Genomic DNA, 18,055 nt, shown 5'->3' with positions numbered 1-18,055 from the left:
TTCTGCCTGTCCTTTTCTGATCCTTTCTAAGAAGGCCATACATGTTCTGTACTCAGAACATGTTCTGTACTGCTGGTCTGTGTTCTCATGACTCCTCCTCTAGAGGCTATACACCCAACCCTTGATAAACTCCTGCTCTGTAGCTCCTGACTGTCCTCTCATGATCCCTCCTATGGAGGCCATACACCCAACTCTTGGTAAACTCATGTTCTGTACTGTCCATCTGTCCTCTCAAGACTCTTTCTATAGAGGCCATATACCCAACTCTTGGCAAACATGTTCTGTACCGCTGGCCTGTCCTCTTATGACTCTTCCCATGGAGGCCATACACCCAACTCTCGGCAAACTCATGTTCAGTACTGCTGGCCTGTACTCTTATGACTCCTCCTCTAGAGGCTATACACCCAACTTTCGGTAAACTCAAGTTCTGTACTGGCGGTCTGTCCTCTCATGATTCCTCCTCTAACGGCCATACGTACAGCTTGTATTACACCAGCACTCAAACCTGTGTCATGTAGGCTCAGTACACAATGACTCCACAGAGACACAAGGGGGGCACAGTCTCCTTTAACAAAGTTTAAAGAAAAAGAGACACATTAGACAGGATACAGAGGATGCAGCGACTCGTGATTGGAGAGAGAGGCATGCAATCAGGATGAAGCTACCTACTATAGCACTCCTGACTCTCTAACAGAGACAGCGGATGGACTAAGTCTTTACAGCTAGCCATCGTATATAAATAGACAGGTGGGGGGGGGGGGGGGACACAAATGTTCTGCAATATGGCCAGATGATATCAGCACACTACAAGGATGAGGACGCTACACGATGGGGGGCTCCTATGCTTCTCCAATAGCACCAAGAAGTTGGAGAACTCGACTGGAGCAGTCTGGAAATGTCCTATTGAGTATCTTTGGAAGTGACGTGCGCAGCCCTCACATCATAGCACGGAGCGCCAGGTGGCTGTCCGGCGTGTGGGTCCTCTGGTGGATGAGGAGGTGGGAACTTTGGCGGAAGCTCTTCCCACATTCAGCACAGGTGTAGGGACGCTCTCCGGTGTGAACTCTCTGATGGGTCACCAGTGACGAGTTGCGGCTGAAGCTTTTTCCGCATTCGTTGCAGATGAAGGGTTTCTCACCGGTATGAATGCGTTGGTGGATGACCAGGTAGGAACTCTGGCTGAAGCTCTTGCCGCACTCCTTGCAGGTGTAGCGTTTCTCTCCTCGGTGGACGCGATGATGGCGATTGTAGTCAGAGCTGTGGATGAAACCCTTGCCGCACTCCATGCAGATGTAAGGTTTTTCCCCCGTGTGGGTCCGCTGGTGGGTGACCAGGGTGGAGTTACAGCTGAAGCTTTTCCCACACCGCAGACACGTGTACGGCCTCTCTCCCGTATGAGTTCGCTGATGCGTCACCAATTGTGAGCTGCGCCGGAAGCACTTCCCGCAATCCGTACAACTAAAAGGCTTTTCCCCCGTGTGAGTTCGCTTGTGCCGCAAATAGGCCGACTTGTAGCGGCTGGTCTTCCCGCACTCCACACAAATGTACTTTTTGTCCTTGGAGTCCGTCTCCTGCAAGATCTTAATGGCCTTAAAAGCCTTGAGTCGCTGGTCTGTGGAGTGCGGGCGGCCCTGCGGCGAGGCCAGACTGTTACCTTCATATGGAATGCCGTCACTAGAGAAGGCGTAGGAGCTCTCCCCCATCTCAGGCCAGGCCTCGTCTTCCTCTGCTGCAGTCTCTCTGCGGGAGGACTCCCGCTCACTGGCCAGGCTCTGTAGATGAGCAATGATATTGGAGAGCTTGTTGGCCCCCTTCCCGCTTGGGCGGCCCTTAGAGGAAGCACTGCAGGGAGGACTGTCCTTTTTGTCAGTTTCTAAAAAGCTTTCCTCGCTTTCCTCACCCGGAGCTGACTGGGAGATGTCTCTATCTTCATCATCATCATCGTCGTCATCGTCATCTTGACAGTCCAATAAGACCCCACACTGCTGGATGTACAAAGTGTTCTCATCTTCTGTACCGTTCATGGGCCGAAATGCACCTGAGGATAGAAAGAAGCCATTAAATCACAGCATAGGTTCTCTCGGATCCTGGAAAAATGGCCACCATCGTGGAAGAGTTGGGCTGTGAAAATAGGATTTCTCTACTTACTGGAAAATCCTTTTTCTTTCTTGTCCATTGAGGGACGTAAATAGGGATGTAAATACAGTCGGGGTATACTGCCACCGAGAGGATTGGATACTAGAGAACAAAAACATTTTAGACGAGCCCCAGTATAACGCCCCCCCCCCCCCCCAACCTAGCATGCCAGTACCAAAAGCATGAACAGAACTAGAGGGGTGGGACCTGGGTCCCCCAATGGACTTCAATTTGCTGAGGGACAAGGGAATTAAGATTCAGCCAAGCTGTCCAAAAGCAGTCCAGTGGAAGGGTGGGCAGGACAGCTACAACCAGGAGCAGGGCCAATGAAAAAAATTGTGGACTGTCCACAGCCCTGGAGCTGCCTGAAGGAACAATGGCGGAATCTGAAGCAATATGAAGCTGGGCGCCGTTCCAGACAGAGAGAGGACACAGAGAACCAAACATCTAAACATAATCCTTAACCCCAACATCGAACCCTAATCCTTAACCCCAACATCGAACCCTAATATCTAAACCTAATCCTTAATTCTAACATCTAAACCTAATCCTTAACCCCAACATCCAACCCTAATCCTTAACCCCAACATCGAACCCTAATCCTTAACCTCAACATCGAACCCTAATCCTTAACCTCAACATCGAACCCTAATCCTTAACCTCAACATCGAACCCTAATCCTTAACCCCAACATCGAACCCTAATATCTAAACCTAATCCTTAATTCTAACATCTAAACCTAATCCTTAACCCCAACATCCAACCCTAACCCTTAACCCCAACATCCAACCCTAACCCTTAACCCCAACATCTAACCCTAATCCTTAACCTCAACATCGAACCCTAATCCTTAACCTCAACATCGAACCCTAATCCTTAACCCCAACATCGAACCCTAATATCTAAACCTAATCCTTAATTCTAACATCTAAACCTAATCCTTAATTCTAACATCTAACCCTTAATCCTTAACCCCAACATCCAACCCTAATCCTTAACCCTAACATCTAACCCTTAACCCCAACAATTAACCCTAATATCTAAACCTAATCCTTAATTCTAACTTCGAACCCTAAACCTTAACCCCAACATCTAATCCTTAACCCGACATCTAACCCTAATCCTTAACCCCGACATCGAACCCTAATCCTTAACCCCGACATCTAACCCTAATCCTTAACCCCGACATCTAACCCTAATCCTTAACCCCGACATCGAACCCTAATCCTTAACCCCGACATCTAACCCTAATCCTTAACCCCGACATCGAACCCTAATCCTTAACCCCGACATCGAACCCTAATCCTTAACCCCGACATCTAACCCTAATCCTTAACTCCGACATCTAACCCTAATCCTTAACCCCGACATCCAACCCTAATCCTTAACCCCGACATCTAACCCTAATCCTTAACCCCGACATCTAACCCTAATCCTTAACCCCAACATCGAACCCTAATCCTTAACCCCGACATCGAACCCTAATCCTTAACCCCGACATCTAACCCTAATCCTTAACCCCGACATCTAACCCTAATCCTTAACCCCGACATCTAACCCTAATCCTTAACCCCAACATCGAACCCTAATCCTTAACCCCAACATCTAATCCTTAACCCCAACATCTAATCCTTAACCCCAACATCTAACCCTAATCCTTAACCCCAACATCCAACCCTAACCCTTAACCCCAACATCCAACCCTAACCCTTAACCCCAACATCTAACCCTAATCCTTAACCCCAACATCTAACCCTAATCCTTAACCCAACATCGAACCCTAATCCTTAACCCCAACATCTAACCCTAATATCTAAACCTAATCCTTAATTCTAACATCTAACCCTAATATCTAAACCTAATCCTTAATTCTAACATCTAACCCTAATCCTTAACTCTAATATGCGACTTTGGACATATAAAGGTTCCTGCACTACTTTGTTGCTACTTGAGTGCCAGAGTGTAAAGTTGCATCAAAGTCGCAATCCATGAGGCCTGGGACACTTCAGTGTGTGTTGGGGGGGGGGGGTAATTATTTCACCAGATGAGGCCCGGGACACTTCAGTAGCGGAAGGGGGTTTCCACCAGATGAGACCCTGGACCTTTTAGTGGGAGGGATTCCACCAGATGAGGCCCTGGGGGGCCCTTCAATGGGAGGGATTTCACCAGATGAGGCCTGGAACCCTTCAGTGGGGGAATTCCACTAGATGAGGCCCGGGACCCTCCAGTGAGAGGAATTCCAACAGATAAGGCCCGGGACCGTTCAGTAGGAGGAACTCCACCAGATAAGGCCCGGGACCGTTCAGTAGGAGGAACTCCACCAGATAAGGCCCGGGACCCCTCAGTGGGAGGAATTCCACCAGATGAGGCCCGGGACCCTTTAGTGGGAGGAATTCAACCAGATGAGGCTCGGGACCCTTCAGTGGGAGGGATCCTACCAGATGAGGCCCGGGACCCTTCAGTGGGAGGGATTTCACCAGATGAGGCCCAGGACTCTTCAGTGGGAGGGATTCCACCAGACGAAGCTCGAGACCCTTCAGTGGGAGGTATTCCACCTAATGAGGCCCAGGACCATTCAGTGGGAGGAATTCCACCAGATGAGGCCCGGGAGCCTTCAGTGGGAGGAATTCCACCAGATGAGGCCCGGGACCCTTCAGTGGGAGGAATTCCATCAGATGAGGCTCGGGACCCTTCAGTGGGAGGGATCCTACCAGATGAGGCCCGGGACCCTTCAGTGGGAGGGATTTCACCAGATGTGGCCTGGGACCCTTCAGGGGGGGCGATCCCACCAGACGAGGCCCGAGACCCTTCAGTGGGAAGGATCCTACCAGATGAGGCCCGGGACCGTTCAGTGGGAGTGATTCCAGCAGATGAGGCCCAGGACTCTTCAGTGGGAGGGATTCCACCAGACGAGGCCCGAGACCCTTCAGTGGGAGGTATTCCACCTGAGGCCCAGGGCCATTCAGTGGGAGGGATTCCACCAGTTGAGGCCCGGGACCCTTCAGTGGGGGCGATTCCACCAGATGAGGCCTGGGACCCTTCAGTGGGGGCGATTCCACCAGATGAGGCCCGGGACACTTCAGTGGGAGGGATTCCACCAGATGAGGCCTGGGACCCTTCAGGGGGGGCGATCCCACCAGATAAAATCCAGGGACCCTTCAGTGGGAGAGATTCCTCTGGTAGGAGGAGTTATGGGAAGATCCTGTAGATGGAGAAGCTCTGAAGGACCCGAGGCTGATCAGAATGCTGTAAGGTCCAACTTTAAGGTTCCTTTAATGCAAAATTGCCTGTCAATAGCAATCCTATGGCTACATTCACTAGGGGTTGATCGATTATCAGTGTGGCCCATTATCTGGGGGCCGATATTCACTTCAGTATTGGTCATAAACTTACCGATATTGGTCTTCCTCTGCTGCAGCGACCAAATTTTTGGGGCCCACTATGTCATCGGCCCAGGTAGAAGAAGCCAGGACTCAGACTGTCAGAAAATTCACAAGTCTGGTGCACGGAGGCGCGCGGCACATGCACACGTCATTACGTACGTTGTGCCACACGCACTGGGCCTGCAAATCTTCTGACAGTCCTGGCTTCTTCTACCCGGATAGGGCAAAGGCCACCGCCTCCTTCGCCTTGGGCAGTGCACGCCATGGGAGCCAACCACCCACAGCAGTATTCAGAACTTTAAATGTACAGAATATCGGCACCCTGAAAGGCGGCCAAAGATTCGGTATCGGCCCTGAACAAACGATATGAGTCGAACTAATACCATTTACTACTGGGCATTTTGGGATTGCGGCAGAATGCGATTCTTCCCGCAAAGCGCAGGTTCAGGTGTCATTTTCAGCAGCACCTAAAACGCCAAGTGGTTTTGCCCCGATTGTCATGCGATTCATCGCACAGCACTCACGTCAAATGGCATTGTGTGAAGCTCCTGCTCCTTTTTTTTGGGCGGCAAGCTTCACGCGATGCATTTTGCCGTTAACACACAGTAAATCGTGCGACAATTGCAGAAAAACTGCACTGCGTTTTAGGTGCCACTGAAAATGACACCTAAACTTGCGCTTTGCGATTTTAGTCCAAAACGCAATGTGTGTGGACCACAATAGGAACACATCATATCTAGCATGTCTAGAATCGCACATGTGTGACCCGGGGCTTAGTGGACAGCGGGGCGTGATTGACTAAGCGGGAGATGACACCAGAGCGCTCAGTTCCTGGGTGGGAGGAGTTGAGGGAACACAAAGTCCTGAGTTTCTATGGAGGTCCCTGGTGGCCAGAGGTGGACAATGGAAATAGACCGGAGCATGGAGCTCCATGTGGCGCTTGTGAAGGAGTATTAGGGGGACAATGATCCCTGATTGGTGGGAATATGTGGGAGACTCCACCCCTGTGGATGACATCAGCGCTCAGTCTTTCCATTAACCGTTCCCATGGTGAGAACAGTGGCGGCAGCAGAAAATGTAGAAGGCGCCCAGCAGTGGAAAGTGAGGGAGCCTCAGCCAAACCTCCTTCTATCAAGCACAGGGCAAGTACTGAGGCAGTGAAAGGGCCCCAGACCAGGAAGGGGGCCCCATGGCTACCGCTTACCAGCTCTGGAAAGAGTCACAATGAAGAGACGGAAGGTGACATCTCAGAGCTCCACCCTCCTCAGGCATGCTGGGAGTAGGAGGGGTTATCCAGGCCTGGCTTACAATTGTTCTGTTGTGTTCATACCTCCTGTAGGTGGCAGTATAACCCGACCGTATCTGATCTCCTGTGTCCCTCAATGGATGAGAGAGAAGAGTTTGGTCTGCTCAGATCTATAAAACACAACATACCAGATCATTAGACAGCCAGAGTGCAGTCTGGGAGATTCTACAAAACACAGGAAGTCCAAACCCAACCCAGAGAGGATGTACCCAAACCCAACCCAGAGAGGATGTACCTAAATCCAACCCAGAGAGGAAGTACCCAAACCCAACCCAGAGAGGATGTACCTAAATCCAACCCAGAGAGGAAGTACCCAAACCCAACCCAGAGAGGATGTACCCAAACCCAACCCAGAGAGGATGTACCTAAACCTAACCCAGAGAGGATGTACCCAAACCCAACCCAGAGAGGATGTACCCAAACCCAACCCAGAGAGGATGTACTCAAACCCAACCCAGAGAGGATGTACCCAAACCCAACCCAGAGAGGATGTACCCAAACCCAATCTAGAGAGGATGTACCCAAACCCAACCCAGAGAAGATTTAACCAAACATAACCCAGAGAGGATGAACCCAAACCCAACCCAGAGAGGATGTACCTAAACCCAACCCAGAGAGGATGTACCTAAACCCAACCCAGAGAGGATGTACCCAAACCCAACCCAGAGAGGATGTACCCAAACCCAACCCAGAGAGGATGTACCCAAACCCAACCCAGAAAGGATGTACCCAAACCCAACCCAGAGAAGATGTACCTAAACCCAACCCAGAGAGGATGTACCTAAACCCAACCCAGAGAGGATGTACCTAAACCCAACCCAGAGAGGATGTACCCAAAGCCAACCCAGAGAGGATGTACCCAAACCAAACCCAGAGAGGATGTACCTAAACCCAACCCAAAGAGGATGTACCTAAACCCAACCTAGAGAGGATGTATCCAACCTCAACCCAGAGAGGATGTACCTAAACCCAACCCAGACAGGATGTACCCAATCCCAAACTAGAGAGGATGTACCTAAACTAGGGATGCACCGATACCATTTTTCTTACAATGAGTACGAGTACCGATACTTTTTTTTAGTACTCGCCCATACCGATTACCGATACGAATTACCGATACCAATACCTACCGCAACTGTTTTCTTTACACTACAGCTGTCAGAAATGGTACAAAGCATTGAAAAGTCATTTACAAATGAAATTAATGGATTTTGTTTTTTAATTTTGCGCTTTCTTAATATGAAATGTGTAAAAATATTCACTAACAAAGCAAACAAAAAAAAAAGTTTTAATTGTTTATCGTTTATAAAATAGACGTGAAAAAAACATAAAAGCAGGAAAATAATAATTAAATGGAGGAGAATAGGGAGTTAATTAAGACTGATTAGAGTAAATGAAGGATTAATAAGGGATTAAACAGAGGAGCATTTCTTCATCCCCAAAGACAGCTCAAAGAACCGAGCCTGAAAGTATCAGGTATCGGTGCGTTTGTACGAGTACCGATACTTCTGCAAATACTCGGTATCGGCACCAAAACCGATACTAGCATCGGTGCAACCCTAATTAAACCAACCCAGAGAGGATGTACCTAAACCCAACCCAAAGAGGATGTACCCAACCCCAACCCAAAGAGGATGTACCCAAGCCCAACCCAGAGAGGATGTACCCAAACCCAACCCAGAGAGGATGTACCCAAACCCAACCCAGAGAGAGGATGTACCCAAACCCAACCCAGAGAGGATGTACCCAAACCCAACCCAGAGAGGATGTACCCAAACCCAACCCAGAGAGGATGTACCCAAACCCAACCCAGAGAGGATGTACCCAACCCCAACCCAGAGAGGATGTACCCAAACCCAACCCAGAGAGGATGTACCCAAACCCAACCCAGAGAGGATGTACCTAAACCCAACCCAGAGAGGATGTACCCAACCCCAACCGAGAGAGGATGTACCTAAACCCAACCCAGAGAGGATGTACCTAAACCCAACCCAGAGAGGATGTACCTAAACCCAACCCAGAGAGGATGTACCCAACCCCAACCGAGAGAGGATGTACCTAAACCCAAACCAGAGAGGATGTACCCAAACCCAACCCAGAGAGGATGTACCTAAATCCAACCCAGAGAGGATGTACCCAAACCCAACCCAGAGAGGATGTACCTAAACCCAACCCAGAGAGGATGTACCTAAACTCAACCCAGAGAGGATGTACCCAAACCCAACCCAGAGAGGATGTACCTAAATCCAACCCAGAGAGTGTGGAAGGGCGAGGATCTCTGTCAGGTTTGTATTGCAGTCTAAGCCCCTCCAGGAAGATCCCCCATCCTCTATGTGTTATGGTGACAACAGCTGGAAAGAAGGAGATGGGCAATCCTACATTTTGGTTGTCACTGGAGCAGAAAAAGAGGAAATCTTTCTATGGGGATAACCGTACTGGTGACTGAGAGAAGATTATCTCCGGAAAACCTGACAGAGGTTCTAACCTGTCCCTGTTACTTTCCCACTTCCTCTCTCTACCCTTCTCCTACCTCTCTCACCCTATACCCCCCACCCCAAGACATCCCCGCCCTTCATTCCTTCTCCCCCTCCCCCAAGACATCTCCGCCCTTCCTTCCTTCTCCCCCTCCAGTTATCCCCTCCCTTCCTTCCTCCCCCCCCTCAATACATCCCCGCCCTTCCTTCCTTCTCCCCCTCCCCCAAGACATCCCCGCCCTTCCTTCCTTCTCCCCCTCCCCCAAGACATCCCCGCCCTTCATTACTTCTCCCCCTCCCCCAAGACATCTCCGCCCTTCCTTCCTTCTCCCCCTCCAGTCATCCCCGCCCTTCCTTCCTTCTCCCCCTCCAGTCATCCCCTCCCTTCCTTCCTTCTCCCCCTCCCCCAAGACATCCCCGCCCTTCCTTCCTTCTCCCCCAAGACATCCCCGCCCTTCATTCCTTCTCCCCCTCCCCCAAGACATCTCCGCCCTTCCTTCCTTCTCCCTCTCCAGTCATCCCCGCCCTTCCTTCCTTCTCCCCCTCCAGTCATCCCCTCCCTTCCTTCCTCCCCCCCCTCAAGACATCCCCGCCCTTCCTTCCTTCTCCCCCTCCAGTCATCCCCGCCCTTCCTTCCTTCTCCCCCTCCAGTCATCCCCTCCCTTCCTCCCTTCTCCCCCTCCCCCAAGACATCCCCGCCCTTCATTCCTTCTCCCCCTCCCCCAAGACATCTCCGCCCTTCCTTCCTTCTCCCCCTCCAGTCATCCCCTCCCTTCCTTCCTTCCTTCTCTCCCTCCAGTCATCCCCGCCCTTCCTTCCTTCTCCCCCTCCAGTCATCCCCTCCCTTCCTTCCTCCCCCCCCCCTCAAGACATCCCCGCCCTTCCTTCCTTCTCCCCCTCCAGTCATCCCCGCCCTTCCTTCCTTCTCCCCCTCCAGTCATCCCCTCCCTTCCTCCCCCCCCCCCAAGACATCCCCGCCCTTCCTTCCTTCTCCCCCTTTAGTCATCCCCGCCCTTCCTTCCTTCTCCCCCTCCAGTCATCCCCGCCCTTCCTTCCCCCCCCCTCAAGACATCCCCGCCCTTCCTTCCTTCTCCCCCTCCAGTCATCCCCTCCCTTCCTTCCTCCCCCCCCCCCTCAAGACATCCCCGCCCTTCCTTCCTTCTCCCCTGCAGTCATCCCCGCCCTTCCTTCCTTCTCCCCCTCCAGTCATCCCCGCCCTTCCTTCCTTCTCCCTCCCCCCCCCCCCCCCAAGACATCCCCGCCCTCCCTTCCTTCCTCCCCTCCAGTCATCCTCGCCCTTCCTTCCTTCTCCCCCTCCAGTGATCTTCGCCCCTCCTTCTCCCCCTCCAGTGATCCTTACCCTTCCTTCTCCCCCTCCAGTCATCCCCTCCCTTCCTTCCTTCTCCCCCCCAAGACATCCCCACCCTTCCTTCCTTCTGCCCCTCCAGTCATCCCTCGCCCTTCCTTCCTTCTCCCCCTCCGGTCTTCCCCTTCCTTCCTTCTCCCCCTCCAGTCATCCCCCGCCCTTCCTTCCTTCTCCCCCTCCAGTCATCCCCTCCCTTCCTTCCTCCCCCCCCCCCCCAAGACATCCCCGCCCTTCCTTCCTTCTCCCCCTTTAGTCATCCCCGCCCTTCCTTCCTTCTCCCCCTCCAGTCATCCCCGCCCTTCCTTCCCCCCCCCCTCAAGACATCCCCGCCCTTCCTTCCTTCTGCCCCTCCAGTCATCCCCCGCCCTTCCTTCCTTCTCCCCCTCCAGTCATCCCCCGCCCTTCCTTCTCCCCCTCCAGTCATCCCCCGCCCTTCCGTCCTTCTCCCCCTCCAGTCTTCCCCTCCCTTCCTTCCTTCTCCCCCTCCAGTCATCCCCGCCCTTCCTCCCCCCCCCCTCAAGACATCCCCGCCCTTCCTTCCTTCTCCCCCTCCAGTCATCCCCTCCCTTCCTTCCTCCCCCCCCCCCTCAAGACATCCCCGCCCTTCCTTCCTTCTCCCCCTGCAGTCATCCCCGCCCTTCCTTCCTTCTCCCCCTCCAGTCATCCCCGCCCTTCCTTCCTTCTCCCTCCCCCCCCCCCCCCAAGACATCCCCGCCCTCCCTTCCTTCCTCCCCTCCAGTCATCCTCGCCCTTCCTTCCTTCTCCCCCTCCAGTGATCTTCGCCCCTCCTTCTCCCCCTCCAGTGATCCTTACCCTTCCTTCTCCCCCTCCAGTCATCCCCTCCCTTCCTTCCTTCTCCCCCCCAAGACATCCCCACCCTTCCTTCCTTCTGCCCCTCCAGTCATCCCTCGCCCTTCCTTCCTTCTCCCCCTCCGGTCTTCCCCTTCCTTCCTTCTCCCCCTCCAGTCATCCCCCGCCCTTCCTTCCTTCTCCCCCTCCAGTCATCCCCTCCCTTCCTTCCTCCCCCCCCCCCCCAAGACATCCCCGCCCTTCCTTCCTTCTCCCCCTTTAGTCATCCCCGCCCTTCCTTCCTTCTCCCCCTCCAGTCATCCCCGCCCTTCCTTCCCCCCCCCTCAAGACATCCCCGCCCTTCCTTCCTTCTGCCCCTCCAGTCATCCCCCGCCCTTCCTTCCTTCTCCCCCTCCAGTCATCCCCCGCCCTTCCTTCTCCCCCTCCAGTCATCCCCCGCCCTTCCGTCCTTCTCCCCCTCCAGTCTTCCCCTCCCTTCCTTCCTTCTCCCCCTCCAGTCATCCCTCGCCCTTCCTTCCTTCTCCCCCTCCAGTCATCCCCCGCCCTTCCTTCCTTCTCCCCCTCCAGTCATCCCCCGCCCTTCTGTCCTTCTCCCCCTCCAGTCTTCCCCTCCCTTCCTTCCTTCTCCCCCTCCAGTCATCCCCCGCCCTTCCTTCTCCCCCTCCAGTCTTCCCTTCCCTTCCTTCCTTCCTTCTCCCCCTCCAGTCATCCCCCGCCCTTCCTTCCTTCTCCCCCTCCAGTCTTCCCCTCCCTTCCTTCCTTCTCCCCCTCCAGTCGTCCCCCGTCCTTCCTTCCTTCTCCACCTCCAGTCATCCCCCGCCCTTCCTTCCTTCTCCCCCTCCAGTCTTCCCCTCCCTTCCTTCTCCCCCTCCAGTCTTCCCCTCCCTTCCTTCTCCCCCTCCAGTCACCCCCCGCCCTTCCTTCCTTCTCCCCCTCCAGTCTTCCCCTCACTTCCTTCCTTCTCCCCCTCCCTTCCTTTCTTCCCCCCCTCCAGTCTTCCCCTCCCTTCCTTCCTTCTCCCCCTACAGTCATCCCCGCCCTTGCTTCTCCCCCTCCAGTCATCCCCACCCTTCCTTCCTTCTCCCCTTCCAGTCATCCCCACCCTTCCTTCCTTCTCCCCCTCCAGTCATCCCCGCCCTTCCTTCCTTCTCCCCCTCCCCCAAGACATCCCCGCCCTTCCTTCCTTCTCCCCCTCCAGTCATTCTCGCCCTTCCTTCCTTCTCCCCCCCCCCCCAAGACATCCCCGCCCTTCCTTCCTTCCTTATCCCCCTCCAGTGATCTTCGCCCCTCCTTCTCCCCCTCCAGTGATCCTCACCCTTCATTCCTTCTCCCCCCCCCCCCCCAAGACATCCCCACCCTTCCTTCCTTCTACCCCTCCAGTCATCCCTCGCCCTTCCTTCCTTCTCCCCCTCCAGTCTTCCCCTCCCTTCCTTCCTTCTCCCCCTCCAGTCATCTCCCGCCCTTCCTTCCTTCTCCCCCTCCAGTCTTCCCCTCCCTTCTCCCCCTCCCTTCCTTCCTTCTCCCCCTCCAGTCATCCCCCGCCCTCCCTTCCTTCTTCCCCTCCAGTCATCCCCCGCCCTTCCTTCCTTCTCCCCCTCCCTTCCTTCCTTCTCCCCCTCCATTCATCCCCCGCCCTTCCTTCCTTCTCCCCCTCCAGTCTTCCCCTCCCTTCCTTCCTTCTCCCCCCTCCCTTCCTTTCTTCTCCCCCTCCAGTCTTCCCCTCCCTTCCTTCCTTCTCCCCCTACAGTCATCCCCGCCCTTCCTTCCTTCTCCCCCTCCAGTCATCCCCCGCCCTTCCTTCCTTCTCCCCCTCCAGTCATTCCCCGCCCTTCCTTCCTTCTCCCCCTCCAGTCACCCCCGCCCTTCCTTCCTTCTCCCCTCCAGTCATCCCCTCCCTTCCTTCCTCCCCCCCCCTCAAGACATCCCCGCCCTTCCTTCCTTCTCCCCTCCAGTCATCCTCGCCTTTCCTTCTCCCCCACCCCCCCAAGACATCCCCGCCCTTTCTTCCTTCTCCCCTCCAGTCACCCCCCACCCTTCCTTCTCCCCTCCAGTCACCCCCGCCCTTCCCCCACCCCCAGACATCCCCGCCCTTCCTTCCTTCTCCCCTCCAGTCACCCCCCGCTCTTCCTTCCTTCTCCCTTCCAGTCATCCCCGCCCTTCCTTCCTACTCCCCTCCAGTCATCCCCGCCCTTCCTTTCTTCTCCCCCTCCAGTCATCCCCTCCCTTCCTTGCTTCTCCCCTCCAGTCACCCCCCACCCTTCCTTCCTTCTCCCCCTCCAGTCATCCCCCGCTCTTCCTTCCTTCTCCCCTCCAGTCATCCCCGCCCTTCCTTCCTTCTCCCCTCCAGTCACCCCCCGCCCTTCCTTCCTTCTCCCCTCCAGTCACCCCCGCTCTTCCTTCTCCCCCTCCAGTCACCCCCTCCCTTCCTTCCTTCTCCCCTCCAGTCACCCCCGCTCTTCCTTCTCCCCCTCCAGTCACCCCCTCCCTTCCTTCCTTCTCCCCTCCAGTCACCCCCGCTCTTCCTTCTCCCCCTCCAGTCATCCCCGCCCTCCCTTCCTTCCTCCCCTCCAGTCATCCTCGCCCTTCCTTCCTTCTCCCCCTCCAGTGATCTTCGCCCCTCCTTCTCCCCCTCCAGTGATCCTTACCCTTCCTTCTCCCCCTCCAGTCATCCCCTCCCTTCCTTCCTTCTCCCCCCCAAGACATCCCCACCCTTCCTTCCTTCTGCCCCTCCAGTCATCCCTCGCCCTTCCTTCCTTCTCCCCCTCCGGTCTTCCCCTTCCTTCCTTCTCCCCCTCCAGTCATCCCCCGCCCTTCCTTCCTTCTCCCCCTCCAGTCATCCCCTCCCTTCCTTCCTCCCCCCCCCCCCCAAGACATCCCCGCCCTTCCTTCCTTCTCCCCCTTTAGTCATCCCCGCCCTTCCTTCCTTCTCCCCCTCCAGTCATCCCCGCCCTTCCTTCCCCCCCCCCTCAAGACATCCCCGCCCTTCCTTCCTTCTGCCCCTCCAGTCATCCCCCGCCCTTCCTTCCTTCTCCCCCTCCAGTCATCCCCCGCCCTTCCTTCTCCCCCTCCAGTCATCCCCCGCCCTTCCGTCCTTCTCCCCCTCCAGTCTTCCCCTCCCTTCCTTCCTTCTCCCCCTCCAGTCATCCCTCGCCCTTCCTTCCTTCTCCCCCTCCAGTCATCCCCCGCCCTTCCTTCCTTCTCCCCCTCCAGTCATCCCCCGCCCTTCTGTCCTTCTCCCCCTCCAGTCTTCCCCTCCCTTCCTTCCTTCTCCCCCTCCAGTCATCCCCCGCCCTTCCTTCTCCCCCTCCAGTCTTCCCTTCCCTTCCTTCCTTCCTTCTCCCCCTCCAGTCATCCCCCGCCCTTCCTTCCTTCTCCCCCTCCAGTCTTCCCCTCCCTTCCTTCCTTCTCCCCCTCCAGTCATCCCCCGTCCTTCCTTCCTTCTCCACCTCCAGTCATCCCCCGCCCTTCCTTCCTTCTCCCCCTCCAGTCTTCCCCTCCCTTCCTTCTCCCCCTCCAGTCTTCCCCTCCCTTCCTTCTCCCCCTCCAGTCACCCCCCGCCCTTCCTTCCTTCTCCCCCTCCAGTCTTCCCCTCACTTCCTTCCTTCTCCCCCTCCCTTCCTTTCTTCCCCCCTCCAGTCTTCCCCTCCCTTCCTTCCTTCTCCCCCTACAGTCATCCCCGCCCTTGCTTCTCCCCCTCCAGTCATCCCCACCCTTCCTTCCTTCTCCCCTTCCAGTCATCCCCACCCTTCCTTCCTTCTCCCCCTCCAGTCATCCCCGCCCTTCCTTCCTTCTCCCCCTCCCCCAAGACATCCCCGCCCTTCCTTCCTTCTCCCCCTCCAGTCATTCTCGCCCTTCCTTCCTTCTCCCCCCCCCCCCCCAAGACATCCCCGCCCTTCCTTCCTTCCTTATCCCCCTCCAGTGATCTTCGCCCCTCCTTCTCCCCCTCCAGTGATCCTCACCCTTCATTCCTTCTCCCCCCCCCCCCCCCAAGACATCCACACCCTTCCTTCCTTCTACCCCTCCAGTCATCCCTCGCCCTTCCTTCCTTCTCCCCCTCCAGTCTTCCCCTCCCTTCCTTCCTTCTCCCCCTCCAGTCATCTCCCGCCCTTCCTTCCTTCTCCCCCTCCAGTCTTCCCCTCCCTTCTCCCCCTCCCTTCCTTCCTTCTCCCCCTCCAGTCATCCCCCGCCCTCCCTTCCTTCTTCCCCTCCAGTCATCCCCCGCCCTTCCTTCCTTCTCCCCCTCCCTTCCTTCCTTCTCCCCCTCCATTCATCCCCCGCCCTTCCTTCCTTCTCCCCCTCCAGTCTTCCCCTCCCTTCCTTCCTTCTCCCCCCTCCCTTCCTTTCTTCTCCCCCTCCAGTCTTCCCCTCCCTTCCTTCCTTCTCCCCCTACAGTCATCCCCGCCCCCTTCCTTCCTTCTCCCCCTCCAGTCATCCCCCGCCCTTCCTTCCTTCTCCCCCTCCAGTCATTCCCCGCCCTTCCTTCCTTCTCCCCCTCCAGTCACCCCCGCCCTTCCTTCCTTCTCCCCTCCAGTCATCCCCTCCCTTCCTTCCTCCCCCCCCCTCAAGACATCCCCGCCCTTCCTTCCTTCTCCCCTCCAGTCATCCTCGCCTTTCCTTCTCCCCCACCCCCCCAAGACATCCCCGCCCTTTCTTCCTTCTCCCCTCCAGTCACCCCCCACCCTTCCTTCTCCCCTCCAGTCACCCCCGCCCTTCCCCCACCCCCAGACATCCCCGCCCTTCCTTCCTTCTCCCCTCCAGTCACCCCCCGCTCTTCCTTCCTTCTTCCTTCCAGTCATCCCCGCCCTTCCTTCCTACTCCCCTCCAGTCATCCCCGCCCTTCCTTTCTTCTCCCCCTCCAGTCATCCCCTCCCTTCCTTGCTTCTCCCCTCCAGTCACCCCCCGCCCTTCCTTCCTTCTCCCCCTCCAGTCATCCCCCGCTCTTCCTTCCTTCTCCCCTCCAGTCATCCCCGCCCTTCCTTCCTTCTCCCCTCCAGTCACCCCCCGCCCTTCCTTCCTTCTCCCCTCCAGTCACCCCCGCTCTTCCTTCTCCCCCTCCAGTCACCCCCTCCCTTCCTTCCTTCTCCCCTCCAGTCACCCCCACTCTTCCTTCTCACCCTCCAGTCACACCCGCTCTTCCTTCTCCCACTCCAGTCATCCCTCGCCCTTCCTTCCTTCTCCCCCTCCAGTCATCCCCTCCCTTCCTTCCTTCTCCCCTCCAGTCATCCCCTCCCTTCCTTCCTTCCTTCTCCCCTCTAGTCACCCCCGCTCTTCCTTCTCCCCCTCCAGTCATCCCCGCCCTTCCTTCCTTCTCCCCTCCAGTCATCCCCCGCCCTTCCTTCCTTCTCCCCTCCGGTCACCCCCCTGCCCTTCCTTCCTTCTCCCCTCCAGTCACCCCCGCTCTTCCTTCTCCCCCTCCAGTCATCCCCGCCCTTCCTTCCTTCTCCCCTCCAGTCAACCCCCGCCCTTCCTTCCTTCTCCCCTCTAGTCACCCCCCTGCCCTTCCTTCTCCCCCTCCAGTCACCCCCGCTCTTCCTTCCTTCTCCCCCTCCAGTCATCCCTCGCCCTTCCTTCCTTCCTTCTCCCCCTCCAGTCACCCCCGCTCTTCCTTCTCCCCCTCCAGTCATCCCTCGCCCTTCCTTCCTTCTCCCCCTCCAGTCATCCCTCGCCCTTCCTTCCTTCTCCCCCTCCAGTCATCCCTCGCCCTTCCTTCCTTCTCCCCCTCCAGTCATCCTCGACCTTCCTTCCTTCTCCCCCTCCAGTCATCCTCGCCCTTCTCACCTCCAGTCACCCCCCATTCCTTTCTTCTTCCCCCCAACTTCTCCTCCCTCCACTCCCTCACCTCTCCATACTATTTCTACTTCCCCTTAATACCATCAACATTACTTCCTCTGCACACCCTTCCCCCTATACACAGCTCTGACCTCTCATAATAATTCTTCTGGTCATTCTCCCCATTTCTATCCATGACCACCCTTCTCTTTCACAAAAAGCTCCTGCCTATCCCCCCTCCTAACCCTCCACACTGATCCTACCTCTCCTCCTCGCTCAGACCTCTCCCCACCTGTAAAAGGTGTCTGGCAATCGTCGTCCTCATCAGACCCAGGAGGTTCCCACATGTGTGTTCCAACATTCTGATCGCTCATAACGTCCTGGGAGAACAGAGCTTGGCTGAAACACGGAACATAGAGAGGTGGTCAGATTATACGCGGCACACGGATCACACGCTGCAGCTCACCAATAAACAAAGGGGTTGTAAATCTTTGTATATGTGCTTGGATTCGGAGTTCAAGGATATAGGCTTTTTTATAGGATTCAAAATTTGAGAACATAAGAGGGGAAAGTTGTCTATAGATGGATTTATGGTTGGAGGACATCAGAGGAATGGGGTGTCTATAGGTGATTTTATGGTTGGAGGACATCAGAGGAATGGGGTGTCTATAGGTGATTTTATGGTTGGAGGACATCAGAGGAATGGGGTGTCTATAGGTGATTTTATGGTTGGAGGACATGAGAGGGTTGGGATGTCTATAGGTGATTTTATGGTTGGAGGACATGAGAGGGTTGGGATGTCTATAGGTGG

General features: G+C 55.8%; 2 protein-coding genes across 2 annotated transcripts in view; one reads left to right on the top strand and one right to left on the bottom strand.

Moving 5' to 3' along the window:
• The window catches only part of LOC141145703 (uncharacterized), a 353,511-nt gene that overhangs the window by 290,592 nt on the left and 44,864 nt on the right, over positions 1-18,055 (top strand). The window lies entirely within an intron of this gene.
• On the bottom strand, positions 548-17,643 carry LOC141145708 (uncharacterized; the record flags this gene model as incomplete). Its single annotated transcript, XM_073632586.1, is given in 2 exon segments — positions 548-2,038; positions 17,537-17,643. Coding segments are annotated over 2 exon segments (1,185 nt in total). The 3' UTR covers positions 548-935.

The sequence above is a fragment of the Aquarana catesbeiana genome, linkage group LG05, assembly GCF_042186555.1.
Source record: "Aquarana catesbeiana isolate 2022-GZ linkage group LG05, ASM4218655v1, whole genome shotgun sequence".
Lineage (NCBI taxonomy): Eukaryota > Metazoa > Chordata > Amphibia > Anura > Ranidae > Aquarana > Aquarana catesbeiana.
The sequence above is the reverse complement of the archived record's forward strand: the minus strand, read 5'-3'. Positions and strand labels throughout refer to the sequence as shown.